This window comes from Tenrec ecaudatus, chromosome 10, assembly GCF_050624435.1.
Source record: "Tenrec ecaudatus isolate mTenEca1 chromosome 10, mTenEca1.hap1, whole genome shotgun sequence".
Lineage (NCBI taxonomy): Eukaryota > Metazoa > Chordata > Mammalia > Afrosoricida > Tenrecidae > Tenrec > Tenrec ecaudatus.
In genome coordinates, this window is record NC_134539.1 from 157420419 (window position 1) to 157440552 (window position 20134).

General features: G+C 56.4%; 1 protein-coding gene across 2 annotated transcripts in view; it reads left to right on the plus strand.

Annotated features, from left to right (window-relative positions):
* Positions 1–20134, plus strand: part of RPTOR (regulatory associated protein of MTOR complex 1) — a 231272-nt gene that overhangs the window by 134361 nt on the left and 76777 nt on the right. For both annotated transcript variants that reach the window (XM_075562327.1, XM_075562328.1), the window contains exons 5-6: positions 8139–8285; positions 16134–16309. In XM_075562327.1, coding sequence (XP_075418442.1) covers positions 8139–8285; positions 16134–16309 — 323 coding nt within the window. The remainder of the gene's footprint in view (positions 1–8138; positions 8286–16133; positions 16310–20134) is intronic.

The following is a 20134-nucleotide window of genomic DNA, read 5'->3' on the forward strand; positions in this document are numbered from 1 at the left end:
TTGTGCGACCCTGCCCAATTGGGCAATGGGAGGGAGCCATGCCATAGCATTTTGTGCATGCCCATTCCAGTGGCTGGGGGCAATCAGGCCCTGCACGTTACAAACAAACAGGTCGCCCCAAAGGCAGATGGGTGAGTTCATGGCTTGGCTGGAGTCAGAGGGAAGCCAGGAAGCAGCAGACACGCTCCTCCATGGCCCCGCCACCACATCACGAAGTGTCAAGTGGCCCCGAGAAAGGCAAAGAGAGAGCAGACCCAGCAGCAGCACCACAGCTGCCTGGACACTGCAAGGTCACCCCGAGAACACTCTGGTCACACGCTGGTGTGGGTGGTGAGGGCAGCGATGGGCACGTGCTTTGATGGGCCTCTGGGAAGGTGATGGGGAGGCACACACTCAGGAGAGGGGGCAGTGAAGGGAATGTTTTGGCTGACTTGTTGGGAAGATGAGTGGCGGGAGGGGGGTGATCACTCCCATGCTCCAGCGAGTGCCTGGAGCGTGGGCTGGCTCCCCGTGGTGGGTTTTAGGTGTTTTCGATGCATAGGCACAGGGAGGGTTCTGCCTGGGCGGGAGGGAAAATCCAGCATCTTCTTTTAGTCTTTCCAAAGAGGGGAACCCTTCACATGAGCCTCGTCCATTCATCTTCAGATCTTTCCTTGTAAATCGCAGCAGTCTTGTCCACCCGCACAGAGAAGGCTAAAATGAACCAAGAGTGTTTTCTCCCTCTCCTCTTCCAGGATCCTGTCCACCTCCCTGCGGGCATGTCCTGCTGTCCCCCACCACAGACTCTCGGAGGCCAAGTTGTTCCTTCCCTGCCCTCAAAACTGCCCGGCCACGTGAGACCCCAACCTCGGCAAGCTACAGCTGTGTGCCCTTCCAGAAACTATTATCTGAGGGGACCTCTGTGTGTGTGCACACAAAAAATTGCTATGAGATCTTAGAAACTTTTATTAAACAAAAACATCAAACTGCAGCAGCTTGTTCTCAGCATGTCTTCCATCTAGGCCTCCACGCTTTGGAGGTGGTGCCTCCTCCCTTGCCCTCCCTGGAGAATTCTCTGCCCTCTTCCGTGGACACCAAGTCTGGCAGCAGCCTGGGAGTCCTCCATGGATTCCTGTTGTATTCGGTTTGCAGGATGCCCACATGGACTAATCCTCTGGGTGACCCCTCTACTGACGGGGATGCGAAGAGCCAGGCCATCAGACAGTGTGCATTGGAAAGTGGATTAATGCGGATGTAGTTAGGTTATAATTTAATACCTTTTATCACTCCCTCTCCATTTTGTTTGTCTGGAGAATAAACAGAAGGCTGCAGGGCTAGGATTAGGCCTGTAGGGTGGACGTGATAAGGTTTCAAAGAAATTCTCAAAGACCGCCGTTTGCATTGTGGCAGTGGGAAAACTATTCGGCTCAACTCCCCTGGCCTTTTTCTGGCTGCTACAGTTTTAAATTTCCCTCAGACTGCTTCCCCAAATCCCTGGACTTGTGTTCTTTGAGGAACTCCATCAAAATCACCTTTTTGGAGCGCGCCCACGCGCACGCACACACACCCACCCACCCACCCAACCTCTGGGGCTTCCACGGGGTCATCCTTAGCCTTCTGCAAACCAGATGCTCAGAATTTAGGCTCTTGGTGTGCTGCTTTTGTGTAGCCTTAGCTGGCCACCTCACATAGATGGTTACTCATTTGAAGACAAGTCTTTGAGACCCCAGATGCTGTTCTGTTCACCAGATACCACCTGATTTCTTCAGCACACGCTGCTGTAGTGCCGTGTCACCTGTGATCTCTTCATGAGGGCAGGTATGGAGCTGGCTGCATCACGAAAACCAGGTTTTCTTGTATTAAGGCTGTGATTAAGCTTGAGCTCAAATCCACTCCTAGAGCTGCGGTTTATCCACTCAGAGCTGTGGTTTATCCACTCCTAGAGCTGCGGTTTATCCACTCAGAGTTGTGGTTTATCCACTCAGAACTGTGGTTTATCCACTCAGAGCTGTGGTTTATCCACTCAGAGCTGTGGTTTATCCACTCCTAGAGCTGTGGTTTATCCACTCCTACAGCTGTGGTTTATCCACTCCTAGAGCTGTGGTTTATCCACTCCTAGAGCTGTGGTTTATCCACTCAGAGCTGTGGTTTATGCACTCAGAGCTGTGGTTTATCCACTCCTATAGCTGTGGTTTATCCACTCAGAGCTTTGGTTTATCCACTCAGAGCTGTGGTTTATCCACTCCTAGAGCTGCGGTTTATCCACTCCTGGAGCTGCGGTTTATCCACTCAGAGCTGTGGTTTATCCACTCCTAGAGCTGTGGTTTATCCACTCAGAGCTTTGGTTTATCCACTCAGAGCTGTGGTTTATCCACTCCTAGAGCTGTGGTTTATCCACTCCTAGAGCTGCGGTTTATCCACTCAGAGCTGTGGTTTATCCACTCCTAGAGCTGTGGTTTATCCACTCAGAGCTTTGGTTTATCCACTCAGAGCTGTGGTTTATCCACTCCTAGAGCTGTGGTTTATCCACTCCTAGAGCTGCGGTTTATCCACTCAGAGCTGTGGTTTATCCACTCCTAGAGCTGTGGTTTATCCACTCCTAGAGCTGTGGTTTATCCACTCAGAGCTGTGGTTTATCCACTCCTAGAGCTGTGGTTTATCCACTCAGAGCTTTGGTTTATCCACTCAGAGCTGTGGTTTATCCACTCCTAGAGCTGCGGTTTATCCACTCCTAGAGCTTTGGTTTATCCACTCAGAGCTGTGGTTTATCCACTCCTAGAGCTGTGGTTTATCCACTCCTAGAGCTGCGGTTTATCCACTCAGAGCTGTGGTTTATCCACTCCTAGAGCTGTGGTTTATCCACTCTAGAGCTGTGGTTTATCCACTCCTAGAGCTGCGGTTTATCCACTCCTAGAGCTGTGGTTTATCCACTCCTAGAGCTGTGGTTTATCCACTCAGAGCTTTGGTTTATCCACTCAGAGCTGTGGTTTATCCACTCCTAGAGCTGCGGTTTATCCACTCCTAGAGCTGCGGTTTATCCACTCAGAGCTGTGGTTTATCCACTCCTAGAGCTGTGGTTTATCCACTCAGAGCTTTGGTTTATCCACTCAGAGCTGTGGTTTATCCACTCCTAGAGCTGTGGTTTATCCACTCCTAGAGCTGCGGTTTATCCACTCAGAGCTGTGGTTTATCCACTCCTAGAGCTGTGGTTTATCCACTCCTAGAGCTGTGGTTTATCCACTCAGAGCTGTGGTTTATCCACTCCTAGAGCTGTGGTTTATCCACTCAGAGCTGTGGTTTATCCACTCCTAGAGCTGTGGTTTATCCACTCCTAGAGCTGCGGTTTATCCACTCCTAGAGCTGTGGTTTATCCACTCCTAGAGCTGCGGTTTATCCCTCAGAGCTGTGGTTTATCCACTCCTAGAGCTGCGGTTTATCCACTCAGAGCTGTGGCTTATATGGATCCGTAATCCATTTTGGAGACATCATTGTAATTTTATAGGGGAATATTTTAAATCATCCCTATGGGGCATATGGTAATTCTATTGTTAGTATCATTAATTAGCCAATGTTATAGTATTTGAAATACTGTTGAGAAGAGCAAAGTATATATGTATAGGACAGCTTTGTAGACTAACATACATGGGTTGTGGATGTGTACAGAATAGTCATTTAAGTGACTGGACACTGTTGACACAAACAGGGCTGGGGACGGGGCAGAACGTTTGCTACCGCTCATTCACAGAGGCAGAACGATGTCTCCTGGACCCAGCCAGTGAGTTTGGAAAGAGCAAATACACGGTAGTGTTAAATTACCATTGACTGGACACCACCCTCACAGCTCCTCGTCCATCTAAAGACCTGGGATCTGACTTGGGATGGCACTCCAGGTTGCCGTGGTTTGGGAAAGTGTGTACACATAGGAAATGGAATCCGAGTAGCCACACATTCTGCCTCACCTGTGTGTGCCCGTGCCCGTGTGTGTGTGACACACATGTGGAGAAATTCATAAGGGGTGTGTAGCATAGAATCTTAAAAGCCCTGAGTGTATGTTCTCTGTCACATGTCATGCAACTGGTTTCCAGCGTCACCTCTTGATCACCCTTAGCGACTGTTTGCAGCTCTCCCGTGGTTTTCATGTCATGAGCCCCACAGTAGCCCTTTCGGCTGTTTCCGAGTTCCTCTTCTTGTAAGTGGCTTGGCTTGGCGTCCTCTGTGCTTTGTCTGAGTGCCGCTCTCAGCGTGAATGAATGGCAGGGTCAAGGCAGGATGTGGGTGCATTTCTCCTTTTGAGAGAGGTCACCTAGCAATCCCCTAAAGGCTGACTCCGTGTACACATCCACCAGGCTTTTGTGCACACCCTGTGGCAGCCCACTCATCTAGTGTCTAGTAGCTGTGTGTGTGTGTGTGTGTGTGTAGGGGGCGGTCCTGGTGGCACGGTGCTTACGAGGAGGGCTGCAGTCCTCAGAGCCCACAGTGTGAAATCACCAGGGCTCTCCGCTCCCATAAACTCACACGTCCCGCCCTCTGGCCCATTATTCACCCTGGAGCATAGTCTCCCAGCAGATGTTTAGTCGGCTCACAGCAATTGTGGACAGACATTTCTTTCCTTCATTTGCCATGTGACTTTACACACACGCACACACACACCCAGATTTATCAGTGTTTTATCATGTAGAGTTTGGGCTTTGTGAAATACCTAGAAAGTCTTAATCATGCAAAAATTACTTTTCAAAAACTTATCTATAGATTCCTATTAAATGTTATCTTTCCCAGTATTAGGCACTGTACCTATAAAGACATAAATGTTTGGTTTCTGCGCCCACCGCCAGGTGGAGGAAACAGGACACCCCTGGTGGGGCTGGCCCCACCTCCCACTGCGATGGGTGGGGCTCTGACAAGGGAGTGCGCCCTGAGAGGCGTGTCCCCAGCCCACCCAGAGTCCTCGGAAGACAGGGTGGACAGTAGCTGTTTACCTCATCTTTCTCCCACATGAGTGGCTGGTGGTTCTGAACTGCTGGCTTTGTGGTGAGTGACCCAGCCTGTGACTGCTGCACCCCAGGGCTCCTGACAGCTGTGCCTGTGGCAGGCAGCCCCCAGAGTGGCGGAGCCCAGGCCAGGAGGCCATGCGCGTCCTTGCGGGGCTCACTGCGGGCTCACTCATCACAGCCGTAAGAGGCCTTGCGGCTGACTGGGTTACATGGGCTGTGAACTGCAAGGTCAGCAGTTCAGACTCAGCAGCGCTCACAGAGAAAGGTCTGATCTTGTAACCCACAGGGACAGTGTTGCTCTGTCCCTCAGGTCACTGTGAGTCTGGCTGGACTTGGTGGCTGTGAGTTTGGGGTTCTGAGCTCCCATGAAAGAGCCACTGGTCTCATTGCTGCACAGCCTAGCTCGGCCTGACAGACCGGGGACGGACAGATTGGTCAGAAAGCTGAGTCTGAGCCTTTGTTTGAAACAAAATCACAAGGCCTTGCGGATTTCCGCCTGGCTGGGCTGGCAGGGGAAGAGATGGGGCCTGGGTGGCGCAGCCACCAGATATTCCATGGGACGAGGAGACAGCGCTGGCTGCGATCTGGGCTGCTCTCCATGCCCACTCTCCGTGCCGCCCCTCACTGCATCGTGGTGAGATGAGAAATGGGTGTCGGAGCCCCTGTTCTTGTGAGCATCCCTCCTTAAAGGTCACCCACACTGTGACTTAATAGAGCTGTCCCCAAGTCCGAGGGGGGCCCTGCCTGAGCCTGGCACACACTGGCTTTTGGAGTGGAACTGCCACCTCAGAGGCAATGGAGTCTGGCTGATTGCACAAGGAGGGGAACTGATATCCCCTCAGGGTGCTTGACATTCTGTCCCTGCAGCACAGCTGAGAGAAGTCAGCGGCTTGGAGGTGATCCGCCAGCAGGCCCGGCTTCATATCTGCCATTGCCACCGCCTCTGTATTCAGCCAGTCTCTGTGTGGCCTCCTGCTGGGCCCCCACGCAGCTCAAAACTGTGAACCCTGAGGATCCTTGCCACGCCGTGAGTGAGGACCAGGATGGAAGAGGAGCGGGTTAGCCAGGGTCTGCCATTGGTGCACCTGGCCCCAGAGGGTTCGAGATGGCCAGCTGTCCTCCTGGTGCTCTTGACCCCTAAGGAAGGATGCCTTCTTGCTCATGAGCTTTGTGTCACAGACAAAGCAGTAGCTGTAAACAGGCTAACATTTAGGTGGCAGCTAACAGATTTCAACCCAAAGGCCACAGACGTGCAAGGTGGTACCTTACAATCCGTTGATTACACCTGCCACCCTCCCTGCCATGCTCCCCAGCACACACAACACCTCCACCCCTGCCACCTCTGTGCAGCTCCTACCACCTTCATCGTCATGCTCCCACCACCGTCCCGGTCACTCACTGACCCATGGTCACTGTGGCCAGTCATGTCAGCAGGCTTCCCATGCACTTTGGCTGTGGAGCCTGGCACCTGAGCAGTAAGTAACCTACCCAGAGAATCTGTCCGTGGTGCTGTCGCCTCATCTCTGCCCCCACCCCGCCCCCTTCAGTGCTGCCCGAGGCTCCTGTGGCCCTGGCTCCCCTCAAGCTGCAGTGGCAGTGGACAAGGAGGCTCTGCCCCCACTGAGCCAGCGAGCGGTGGGATTACTTTCCTGCCAGCGCTCAGGAGAGCGGGCGGCACCTGGGCTGTTTTACACTGTAATCACGCAGGTTCTGTGCGATCTGCTCATTAGTCCAGCTTTGGAGGGAGACGGGCGCGCACCCAGCACGCCCTGGAGATCACCCGCACTGGGTGTGCGCTCTGCTTCCAGTGCCTCGCAGAGCAGGGAGTCGGCATGTACACTGTCCCCCACTTCTGTCCTCCCTCCGCCCTACCGGGCTGCACCGCCTCCTCACAGGTGGGGCCCCCGATCTTACTCGTGCAAGGACACTAGTGTGTTGTGGTGGCAACACGCCAGGCAGGGTGGGGTCTTGCTGGGGGTGGAGTGGCTTCTACAGAGCATCCATGAAGGCACGTCTGTCTGTCTGTCTCCCTGCTGTGGATACCCAGACACCACCTCCCGTCATAGCATGGGGGGGCACGCCCCTTCCACTTCTGTACACTGGCCTGTATTTGGTCTCAAAGGAACCTGGGAAATGCCAGCTGGGGCTTCCGTTTGTCAAAAAGAGGGTGGGAGTGGACTCAGGTCAGTCAGCTCACCTCCCAGTAAGCCTGCCCCACCCCCATCTGTGTGGGGAACCAGACCCTCAGAGGCACTGGTGGTGCCGAGGGTTGGGGACAGGGCTGCTGTGAGCTTGACTGGACGAGGGGAAGTGGGTTTGGTGTGGATGGTGGCCCTGAGAGTTGGGAGCAGGGCTGCCGTGAGCCAGAGGGTCTGTATTGTCCTCTCCTGAGTGTCTGTGTGGTCACTCACTTCAGGTGGCCTTTCTGGGACCACGATGCTGAAAGTCTTTGGTGTCCTGGTTCACACCGTGTTTGTCGTGCCTCGGCTTGTTGGCCCACCCAGGGGTGTCGCTCTGTAGCATGCGTCAGCTTTCCATCCCGACACTGACAGCTCAGTCCAGCTGTGTGGAGGTGGGGGTGGGGCAGCTGTTCCTGGGCATTTCCTGTCCTCTTTTGGTTTGCCCATCCGTGGCCGTCCCTTCTGCAGGTTTGGGGTGTGTTCAGTGCCCGCTGGGATGGCCCTGCCCTCCAGCCTTGGCCAGTGCCCTCGTGTGTGTCTCCCTGTGCTGGTGTTAGACTCCGCCTCCTTGGGCCAGGGAGGGCAGCAGCAGGAGGGTGAGAGGGCGGTGCCCACATTGCAGAGGCAAGGCAGGCCTCCCAGGGAGGGTTTCCCAGACCCCTGCCCCACCCCCACCCCTGCAGGGAGGGGACAGCAGTCTCAAGCAGCCAGCCTCAGAGGAACTGAGACTGAGCCCGGTGCGCTCATTAAGTAGCATGTCTCCCTTCATGAGTGCACGCACGTACACTCACGCACGGTGCTCTCTGCGAGAGGCACACTGAGGGTGGGGTGGGGTGGGCTGCCTGCTGGGCACAGCTACAGCCAGTGTGAGGGGTTCTCTGCGTAGAACTCCCAGTGGGTCGCAGTGTGTTTCTGAGAAGGGTGTGGGTGGTGGGGGCCCGCTGAGCCCAAGCTGTGGGGTGACCGTGTCCTGGGTTATGTTTTCCAGAACTACACGCAGTACATCCCACTGTCCATCTACGACCTGCAGACCTGGATGGGCAGCCCGTCCATCTTTGTCTATGACTGCTCCAACGCTGGCCTCATTGTCAAGTCCTTCAAGCAGTTTGCTCTGCAGCGGGAGCAGGAACTGGAGGTGAGCCGGCGGACTGGCGGGCGGGCAGGGCCGCCCTCCTCCCTAGAAGGGAGCCTCGCTGGTGGGATGGCTGCCAAGCGCCAGGCAGGTTTGCCAGTGTCCTGTCTTATCTGATCCCTGATTCAGGAGTGGCCTGGTTGGCCATGATGCCCTCTCCCTGGGCTCTGCTCTTACTTTAAGAGAAACATGACTGTCTCTGGCCATCTACCCCAGGCCCTGTGTTTGGTGGTGCCGGGCAGAACCCACAGACAGCCAGACAGAAGGCACTGAGAGCGCCACCATCCGTTGCCTCGACACCGAGTCATAGGGTGGTGTCATCAAGTCCTGATGACACCTCACTTCGATTGTCCTAATTACTATTTAATGTTTGACTTCAGCAGCGAATCCATAGAGAAGTCGGAGAAGGCCCTTTCATTTACAGGCTCCGTGTATGCACAGGAGTGTCGGCCTAAGCATTCCGCCGCCTGCGGGACCTGGCTTCCCATGGTCTCTTTTCAGGGACACCATGGGCCTTTCTTGAGAGAGGCTGTTTTAATGGGGTGCCTCTCCCTGCCCCCAGTCATGGTTTCTTCAGAAGATGTTGCTGAGTGCACCCAGCAGTCAGATTTGAAATTGTAGATGGAGCATTTGATATGAGCACTGCTGGAGTTTAATATTTCATGTGTGTGGATCCAGTCCTGATGCAGAGCAGTGCCTGAGAACACTGGGGGAAAGGCATCTCTGAGCCCTGGGAGGGAACCACAGCCACAGCCACCACTGCCTGCCTGTCTGTCTGTCTGTCAGGGGGCCCTCGGGTGACAGGCTGCCCACCACCATTTGCTTCTTAACCATGCTTTTTTTTTTTCGTCTAGCACTTACATGCCAAAGAACCCTTGGTGTGCAACCCAACCTGTGAGGAGTAGGGCTCATCAGCCCTCGTTAATGAATCCATGTTAAAAAGTTTTTAATAAAGTGCCCACCCACAGCTTTGGAGTGCAGTCTAACTCAGAGCCACCCTGTACAGTGTTCTGGGTCTGTCCATCTGTCCATCTGTGCAGGAGCAAGCAGCCTCATCTCTCTTCCTCTGAGCTGCTGGTGGGTCTGAACTACCAGCCTGAGGTTGCCCCACCCTCCCGTGTTGGAGCCCCAGCCTGCTCCCTGGGAGCTGCCGGGCCGGAGGCGCTGTTCATGCCACTGGGTGCCACAGAAGGGATTTGTAGGCCTCTTGAGCGGAAACTGTTTAATTAACTGACTCGGCTCTCCTGAAGGAGATCAAGTGGCCCCTGGGTGTCGCCATAGAGCCCGGCCATCTGTGTGGGGATGCATCTTTTATCTGGGTCCCTCCTCCCTCCACCATTGAGGCAGGGTGGGTGCCACCTGCGTCTCACCACTACCCCCTCCCCCAGCTTCTTCAGCGTTGTTCAGCTGGTCCCCAGCTGACATGATAGGCGTTCAGTCACTGGGCCACACAGTCCTTGTCTCATGGGATAATGCAGTTTGTCGAGTGATCGAGGACAAGTCCTTGGAAACAGATGGGCAGGGTAGTGACTTGTGACCCTGTTGGAAAATCCAGAGCAGAAATGGGTCAGAGGGCCTGAGAGCCACAGGACACCACGTTAACACAAACACCAGGGATGGCCTGTGCACAGCGGCCCTGAAGCTGTGCGCCCCTCCTCCCCGAGGGATGCTGGGTCAGCAGGGCCTGGCCCTGCGGGGAGAGCATAGACCTGCCTCTGAGCAGTGTCCTGCCAAGACCTCCTCGTCCAGTTTGGAGAGGGAGGAAAGGTCGACCGGAAGAGAAAACACCCAGAGTTGCTGGACTTTTGGTGTTAGTTTTTTTTTCTTTCACCAGATTACTATGTTGCTGTTTGATCCCTTGTGACGCAGCAGCTGGGCCTGCGTCACCCTCGGGCTCCTCCTCACGTCTGAGCCCGGCTCTAGGGGGAGGGACTGGTGAACGGGAGGGATTCCATGATGTTGAGTGTCAGCCTGCGTCTCGCCCGTGTGCATGCTGAGGGCACGGGCCTGCACTTCAAGGGGATCTCCAGAGAGCCATCACAGAGGTCCCTGCTTCTGGTGGGGTGCAAACATCGATCTGCAGCAAACCCGGGGCTGGAAGGGGAGGGGACCGTGAGGCTCTCGAGGTCGTGCCCCAGTGCCAGCCCTAGAAAGAAACGCACCTTCTCTGCCCGCCCTGTCCACTCAGGCCTGAGCGCTGAGCTCCCTCGGTTTCTGCTGTTTTCTCCTGTGTCACCTCAGAGAAGGGCCAACGTCTGACCCGAAGGGCTGCTGTGTAATCACCCCTGGCCCACGGGTGAGGTTCTAAACCTTGGTGAACACCACATCCCTCATGCTGGTGAACATCTGTCTCCCTTGGTCCCTGCAGGCCCACACCCATTGCGTCGGGGGCCTGAGAAGGCTCTTGTATGATCGCCGCTATCACTGCCCCTGCCCCCAACCCGTTTCTAATCGGAAGAAGAAACGTGATTTTCCTGTGTAAGCAAGGCTGGCCACTGCTGGAGGTTGAACCAGAACCCAGAACCAAGTGTGTCAGCACCAACCAGCTGGAGCCTTTGGTCCCCAGTTCACGTGGCAGCTGGTGGTGCCTGCTGTGTGGTCTCCCGAGCCAGGCTGCCATCCTCTGATGAGGTGTGTGCTGTACCGGCAGCACATGACACTGCACTCATTAGTTTGACACGCAGGAAGCACTGACTCGCGGTCACGACTATAACACATGTTGACAGTCACATCAGCCGGCCGGAAGCGTCCTCTGTTCTCACGTCAGCTGCTTCAGAGGCCTCTTCTCGGGAGCACAGCGGTGACGGTCCCTTCCAGGAAGACCTCTGTGAGCTTGCTGTGCGCACCCACTCACATGGACTCACACTCAGACACACACACACCTGCTACCTCCAAAGGCAGAGGGCTTTATGCCCCCGCCTGCAGGCTAATGCCAGCCCCGGGCACAAGGAGAGCAGGTTCCCCTGCCAGGTGAGGGGTCACTGGTTCTGGGGCTCAGTGCAGGGAGGCTGGGCTCATGAGAGCTATAACTGGGTTTTCTTAGTCCCTGATGAAGGAACCCCCCCCCCAAGGAAGTGCCCCTCCCGGGACACCCCCTCGGGAAGCGTGAGAAGCAACAGTCCATCCTCTGTATGTCCTGACACTGTCCACCCCCAAGGCCGTCTCTCACTGGTCGTCAGTCATCGGCTCCTGGGCCCTGCCGGGGGAGAGGCAGCCCCAGACAACCTCCCTTTGAGGCTGAGCTGGGCCTCCGGGAGCTCCTTGAGCCAGGCCTGTGTTACTGGTCTGAGGTTCCCAGGGGTCTTATGTCCACATGACAGTGAGGACTTCTCTGGGGAACACTCATGAGCTGCCCCTCCACCCTCCGGCAGTCTCTTCAGGGTGGCAAGTGGTATCCTGGGACTCTCTGGTCTCTCAGAATTCTTTCTTTGTCTGTGGGAGGTCTTTGGGAGCTAGCGCTTGGTGAAGGTTTCTAATGGACGATTTTATGTACAGAGCTGTTGCCTTGCTAACTGCAAGAGCGTTTTAGAGTAATGGCCGTCATCTGGGAAAACTCAGGAGGCATATGACAGAGCTGGTGTTTTAGAATGGCCCTGCAGCTGGCTCTTGGGCAGTATGGAGGGGTTTCTCAGCACCGTGAGAGGGCTCCACCCTCCGTGTCCACCCAGCTGCCCTCTTGATCCAGGTACTCTAGTCCCCTGCAGCGGGCTGCTATTTGCATAGAGGCTGGGGTGTACTAACACAGGGGCACGCGGGGGTGAATGGAAGAAAAAGAGAGTGTGTTGGAGAGATGGAGGGTGTGATGGGTGGGGTCACAGAGGGAAGGGGATAATAGAGGAATGGGATGGCTGACAAAGGGAAGTGGGGGTCAGTGGTGGGATAGAAGGAGTGATGGGTGGAGGGTAAGCTAGACCCTAGTGGAAGAGGTTGCTTCCTCACCTGCCCTTGGTGCCCCACCTGCTATTTGGTGTCTGTGACGTGCGTGGATTACAGAGGACAGGTGACAGACTATCTTTGAACTTTGTAAAATATGCTTATTGTAATCAGGCCGTTGAATCAAAAATATACACTGCTTTCTTTAGTCCAAGCACCCTGGTGGCCCAGTGGTGATGCGTGGGGCTGCTAACCCAAGGTCGATAGTTGGAGACCACCAGCTGCTCCACGGGAGAAAGATGGAGCTTTCTACTCCTGTAAAGAGTCAGCCTTGGAAACCCACAGGGGCCAGGTCTACCTTGTCCTGTAGGGACGCCGTGAGTCAGCAGTGAGTTTGGGGTGTGTTGGTTCCTTGACCCAGCACTGAAAGTATTACCAGGAGCACCCTCGCTTAGGACCACTCTGACACTGTGCAGAGTGGAGGTCATGGCTATCCCGGGTGCGTGGAAGCAAGTTCTGGCTCTCAGCGCCTTGAAGATCGGCCTTGCCCCCCACCCCACCCCCACCCCCCGGTGCGCGGTTCTGCTAAGCCACGGTGATTGAGCGCAGGAAGCGCTGCTGTGTGGCCTTGGTCATGGCTCTGTCGCCAGAGGTGCTCCCTGGACTGCCGGCCCTCACCCTCCAGAGCACTGATTCACCCACAGCCCCACCCTCCCTTGGGATAGGCTTTCCTGCACCTGACTGACTGCCTGGAAGACTTTTCTGGCTTCTCCCCAAGCCCTCCCTCAGGCTCTAGTGGGTTTTTAAGAAGGAAAGCTGAGACCCACCACCACATGAGGGCTAGCTCAGGCTCAACACAAGGAGGGGCGCCTGTGGTCCCTGGGTGATGGCCTCACAAGCAGACTGTTCTCAGGCAAACACAAGGAAACACCGGGGGAAGCAGTTTACCCCTAACGGATACTTTGTAGATTCCAGGGCTGCCTCCTTGGGCCCCATCGGCTGGGTGTTTTTAAACAGAGGCTCCTGGTTTGAGCACCGGGCCTGGGCTGTGGTGGGGAGGAGGGGGCTGGGCTCTTTCTTGCAGAGGGCTTCTGGGTGGTCTTGGTGAGGTGCCTGGTTTCTGTCGTGCCAGTTTTGGATTATGGTGGTTACATTTCCGATAAAGACATTGACATTTCACTGGTTGTCCATGGGCTGGATCAGTGGAGACTACTGATGGACAGGCCATTCCTCCTTGTGGCAGCCCTGTGTCCTGAGACTGGCCCTGGCTGGAAAATCTGCCTCTGAACATGGTTAGACTTCAGGGCCTTAGTCAAATGGGGCTGGCAACAATGAGGAGCGGTGCAGCGTGTGAGGCAAGGCCAGATGTTGGTGTTTGCTCTGGTGAGATGGAAGCCGGAGTGTGGAGGCTGCTTGTAGAAAGCCCACGGCAGCCTGCCTCCATTCTGACCTGACCACCCAGCCCCCACAGGGTACTGGGGCACTATGCTGGGCTTCCTGCCTGACTCAGGCCAGAGGACCCCAGGCAGGATAGTCCTACCGGCCAGCCAGCGGAGAAACTCACTTCCTGGGTATGACTCACTCTGCTGACACAACTCGGACTCAGGAAGCGCAGGGGGAAGATGGAGAGGCGACAGTTTCCATTCGAGAGTTTAAATTTCATTTATTAAGAAGCAGTCAAGAAATCAAACGATGCATCATGCTTGACAACTCTGCTGCAGAAGGCCTCTTTACCATGTTCAAAAGCAGAAATGTCACTTGGAGGTTTAAGGTGTGCCCGACCCAAACCTTGTATGCACACAAAAGCTGGACCATGAGGAAGGAAGACCAAAGAGGAATGGATGCCTTTGTCTTACGGTGTCGGCAACGAATACTGGATACACTGTGGATGGCCAGGGGATGGAGGGCATCCATCCGTCTTGGGGGAAGTACTGCCAGGATGCTCCTTAGCGTGGAGGGTGCTCAGGCTTCCCCTTATGTACGGCAGCCCCGTGGTCAGGTGGACCAGTCCTGGAGAAGGGACCACTTGCTTGGTCAAGTGGAGGTTGGGTGCAAAGGAGAAAGACCCATGGATGGCTGGCCTCGTGGCTGTCATGGTAGGACAGTGCAGGGCCGGCTGTGAGCAGAACAGAGGTTGGCTCCTGGCAACAACGGAGAAGTGGCCGTCCCCTGTGTGCTATTGCTGGAGCCCAGTGGCTCGTTCATGAAAGTCAACACCCCGTGTGAGCATAAGATCAGTACTAATTACAGCCTTGTTACGACAGCCCACCAAATGGATCCTCACTCACTGGAGGACCCAGGGCAGCACAGAGCTAGCTGCTCCTCGTGTCCCCAAGGCTATAAATCTCGACAGAGCAGGGCGCCTCATCTGTGTCCCAAGAGCAGCTAGTGGACTCCAGCTGCCGACCTTTTGGTTAGCAGCCTGCCGGACGCCCCGCTGCGCCACACAGTGCACATGACACAGCCCTGCGTGTCTGCCCAGCAGTGGCAGATGGCTGCCATCCAGGTGGCTCACAGGGCCCCGCACACAGCAGAGCACAGCACTGCCAGCCCGGAGACGCCCTCGCGGCCTCACCCCCGGCTCAGTGTTCCCTTCTGGTGGTGGATCCCTCCTATGTGCTCTGTGGTCCCTCTTCGTTGTCTGACTTTCAGCTATCTGTCTCTCTCTGGAAGCCTCACTGGAAACTGTCCACCAGATGTGCCTATACTGACGGCCTCACAGCACCATTCAAGCCATCATGGGATGACATGCCCACTGCTGGGTCTCTGCCGGAGGCAGGGTTCCATGGAGCTCTCAGGTGTGGGTTCAGGGGCTGAGACGGGCAGGGGCTGTGGAGCAGCACTCGGCCTTTGTCAGCCCCAACTGGACAGTCCTGTAGGACCCCTCCTTCTTCACCATGGAACTTAGCTCTTCAGTCCTGCCTATGACAGAGTGCATTAGTGAACCAGAGGAGATTTGAGTCTAGGAAGAAAGACCTGCCAGTCTACTTCTGAAAACTAGCCGATGAGAAAGGATCACAGGAGAAGGAGCCTGCCTTGCTGGCTCTGCACTGCCCTGAGGAACGGCGGTGGTGAGGAGCGGCACCTCCTTGGTGCCCACCGTCACAGAGTGAGTGTCCCCAGGGTAGCCCATCCTCTGTGGCCCTACCGATCCCAGGAGTCACTTCAGTCAGAAGTCCTGTGCAGGCCAGAGAGGACATTTGGGTTCTTGCGCTGAGATCTGTGGGGCCACTCCCTGACCGTGGTGGTGCCTACAGTGGGGCTCTGCACGGATGTGTCGGTGTTCCCTGCACATCTCAGCGTATCCGTTCTCTGGAAGCTAGATGCTGCAGGGTCACTGAGTCCAAATGCACCCTCAGGGCCTGTGGTGTGGCCCCCATGGGTTGTGTGCTCCCACCTCTTCCCACGCTGCTGCTCTGCATGCGTGTTCCTGGTAGGACCAGGTGCCTCTGAAGAAAGGCCTGGCGATCCCCCTGGGTGAACCCTGGCAGCACAGCTCTGCTCTGTCCATGGACTCCATGCCTCAGAGTGTTTCCCCCCCTGACGTTCAAGAGCTGGGGCTCGTGGGTTGGTGGTTTTCAACACACCGGCATCCTGTGTATCCCTCCAGTGGTCTGGTGTGCCTCTGGCTGGCTAAACCTCCCTCCGTGAGGTTGGCTGGCCCCTTGTCCCTAGCATAGCAGTCCCTCTAGGAACGGCAGGGCAGGGTGTACACAGACCCCAGAGAATGGGTGCGGCAGGCGTGGGGGGCGTGGGGGACACACACCAGAGTGCTAGGGTAAGTTCATGTTGTGGTGGGAGGACCCTGTGTTTATCATGCGCTGCTGGCTCCCCTACCCTCAATTTAGGACCGAGTGTGGCTCTTCATGACTGGGTGTGGCCGGACTCCTCCTTCCTGCAGCCACCTGCTCAACCTGCTCTAGGATGTGTGAGAACCCCAGGGGGTCACCTGCCTCTTCCGGAATATTCTCCTCACAGGTTGCTGCCATTAACCCGAACCACCCGCTGGCCCAGATGCCCTTGCCGCCGTCGATGAAGAACTGCATCCAGCTGGCCGCCTGTGAAGCCAGCGAGCTGCTGCCCATGATCCCCGACTTGCCCGCCGACCTCTTCACGTCCTGCCTCACCACCCCCATCAAGATCGCCCTGCGCTGGTGAGTCACCTGCACGTGTCCCCTCCGCAGGTGGCACCCACGGGGTCTCACTCAGAGATAGCGGCTAGTTCCACCGTGGTGGTCAGTGTGTGTGCGGTGGGCAGGTTGGGGCAGAGCTCCCCCTTCAGCAGCACTGCCGGTGAAGGCCTGGCAGTCTTGTTGCTGAGAAGTGGACGCCTGTGGGTGCTGTGAGCGTAGTGCTCTGTGAGGTACAACAGAGGCAATGGCAGCTGCAGACAGAGGGACAGACAGTGAGGCTGATCTCGTTGGGGGACCGGTGGGAGTGGGGAGGGCTCTTTCTTCCTGGGCTCTGAGCTCGTGCTGCTGAAGCAGGAAAGCCACGGAGGGTGGGGTGGGATTTCTGTCCGTGTTGGGGCCCCCAAGTTGAAAACCAGGTGCCCTTGGCTCTGGAGGAAATTCCTTCCTCCCCTCTGTCCCTGTGGCCTGGCACCCGTTCTGTTGCCCCATCCCTTCTCTGTGCTGCTGGCTGGCTGGGTCTTCTCATGCCCTATGTTTGCGATTCACTCAAGCCCCACCCACTAGCCCACCTCAGCACCTTCCCAGAGACAGCCCCCGCCCCCACCCTGGGATTCCCCATAGCCCAGGGGTCAGTTCCATGAGGGCCATACTCCCCCCCGGGGTTTTGCCGAGTTGGTGTAGAGGCCAGGCTCCTGTCCCACCCCCAGGACCCTCAGGGGGACAGCTAGACCAGGAGGACTGTGACATAGGCAGGGCCCGGGGTTATGGGAGGTGTGAGCTTCTGCTTCTGCTCCTGTGGCCAGCTCACGGGGATGCAGGCCCAGTGGATGTGTGGCCCCAGGACTTCACTGTCTATTTTCTGAAGTGGATTTCCAGGATTTTGTGCCTAGTCTATGTGAGTCTGGAAAACTTGTTCAGCTGGACACTGGTCTCCCAGGACGCTGGGGGTTGGGGGGCTGGGTACGCTGTACTCTGAGGGGCTGTGGTGAGGTGTGCTGGCCAGGAACTGAAGCCGGGTCTCCATCCCACCACTGAGCCCCACCCCTACCATGGTCCTCCCATTGTGGAAAGGAGGCGGACTCACCTGCCTCACTCCCCAGACCAACCACCTCCATCAAACCACTCCCCCAAGACCACCCCTCACCCCTCTCCCCCTCTAGTTTGCCCTCCTCCGGACTCATCTGGCTGACATAAATAAGGTGAGGCCTGGGCCCCCTCCTCATCCCAACTACACAGCACGCCCCACCCCTTGCCCACTGAGTGCAAGCTTTTATAGGTAAGGAGAGGGCGAGAGACATGTCCCTGAGCTGGGCAGAGCCATGCTGGGCACTGAGGGTGGCTCCTGCAGCAGAGGAACAGCTGGGCCTGGCAACCCAAGCAGGAAGGTCCCTGGGGAGCCGGCACAGGGCCAGCCGGATAGAGGATGGAGACAGAAAACGGGAGCTGCAGAACAGAGGAGAACTGGAGAGGGGAGGCTGGGCAGGGTGGGTAGCTGCCTGGGCACCAGCTGGGGCCTTTCAGGAGGGAGGCTGTATCACATTGCCCACACTGATGGACTCTGAGATCAGCCACCTTCTGCCCCAGCCGAGGCTCAGAGACGAAGGACCCAGTGCTGCGTGCCTCTTTGTGACGTCCAGGTGGCAGCGCCTGGGCTTGTCAGTGAAGAAGGGCAACATCCACTCACTTGGGAAGGGAGCAGCATCCGTCCTTGCTGAAGAACCACCTGAGTTTCACTGTCCAGGGAGAGATGGCCGGCGCGGGTGGTGGTCTGCTGAATGGTGACCTCCACTTGGACCTCTCAGTAGAACACTGACCCGTCCAGGTCCCAGCACCTGATGTGCACAGAAGGGAGCACTGCCTGGCCCTGCGCTGTCCTCACGGTTCCTGCTGTGGCCCAGCCATTGTGGAAGCACCTTGCTAGCCCATCTTGTCGCAGTGCTCCCTTTTCTTGCTGCCCCTCTGCTTTAACAAGCTTGATGTCTTTTCCGCGGCCGCTCTCCTCTGACAACGTGTCCAAAGTGCGTCAGACAAAGTCTTGCCATCCTTGCCTCTAAGGAGCATTCAAGACAGATCTGTTTGTTCTTTTGGTAGCCCTATATTTTTGCCAGCCCTGTAGTTCAAATGCGTGGATTTGTCTCCGACCTTCTCCGCTCACCTTGATGGGAGCAGAAAGCCCCATCTTTACCCCTTGGAGCCGCTGGTGGTTTTGAACTGCCACCCTTGCCACCAGGACACCGCCATGGCTCCTGCTGTGCAGTTGGCGCTCCATAGTGAAGCTTTCAGGGTGGCTGAGGGCGGTGGGCTGTGGAGGGCTGGGCCTGGGGCAGAGGGTGAGTTCCCCAAGACTGACTCCTGTTTGGGGAAGGAAAAGAGGGCACGGCTACTCTCCTGTGGAATGCTGATCCCCCGGGAAAGAAGTCCAACAGCCGGAAGTCTCACTCTTCCTGGAGAAGCCTTGTGTGAAAGAAGCCAGACCCAAACACACAGATCGTATGACACACGTCTTCCAGCCCCAGAGGTATCAACAAAGCAGTTTAGGAGCTAATGCGTTCAGTCAGGGAACAGATTGAAACATACAAGAACAGCCGAGCGTTCCGCTTGCAGAACCAGGGGGAACGGCAGCAACCAAAAGGCTGTGAGAGAAGGAAACTCGATGGAGGCCGCCCTTCCTGCTCGTGGGGCGGGGCGCCCATGTATTTCTCCAGTGTCTCCCCACATGTCAACCCCCCCCATACACACACCCAGCCAGCTTGAACTGTACTCTTGTCTCCACTCCCCCTCCAATAGCCCGCCCACCCCACGCGCTGCCTGTTGCATACCCCACCCCACGATTCACCCTGCCCCTGCCAGCGTCTGGTCTGGTCTGTCACACAGGCGTTGGGTTTCTGCCCACCCTGCTCCAGGAAGGTGGTTTGTTAACTGGTCCAGCAACTTCCCCTCTTAAAATATGAGAGGGAAATAGGTGAAAAGATAGGATTTTTCCCACAAACTTTTTGAAGCCCCTCGTATTTGCTTTAAATCATCGTAAATTGTGGTGGTCCTAACGGGCACCATGTCTGCCAGGAGCTGCCTTGACTGCCAAACTAATGAGTTCCTCGAGGTCTCCACCAGGCTGGGAGCCGGGGACCATTGCTAATCCTCCACCAAGCTGCACCAAGCTGGGAGCCGGGCACTTGTTCACTGCCAGCTGGTGGGCATGGCCTGTCAGATTTGCCAGCACCACAGCGAGCTGTGACTGGACGCCGCTCACCCTGTGTTGTAGGAAGAGAAATTGAAGCTGTATGGGAAGCGCAGCTCAGGGCTGCTCCCTGAGTGCTGGATCCCAGGACACCCTGTGGGCAGCCCTCCTGAGCTCTGCAGGGCCGATGCTCGCCCACAGCCCACAGCAGGGCTGGGTCACACCTGGTACTCGGAGCCCCCCAGCTCGGTGGCTGTGTCCAGTGCCGCTTTCCTTGCTCCCTGGTGTCCTTCTCCGCCATGCCGGTGTGGTGGTGCCAAGGGGAACGTGTGAACGTGTGCCAAGGGGAAGCTGTCTCTGAGCGCTCCACAAGCACCATTGCGCTCAGCGTTGGTGGCAGATTCTCCCTGGCGCTGCTGCGGGATGGGGAGTGGTGAGTGCAGGACTGTCACACGCAGACTGCAGTTATCCAGCTGCCGTGTGGGACCTCCCTCAGGAGCTATCAGGCAGCTGTGTGGCATGTCTGCGGCGCAGGACCATCATAGAGTCAACCCTGCGTTGTTGGCAGCGCTGTTACTTCTTAGAAGCATGCAGGAACCCTTGCAAAGGCCCACTGGGAGGCAGGGCACTGCTGTGTGGGATTACTAACGGTCGGAAACAACCTGATT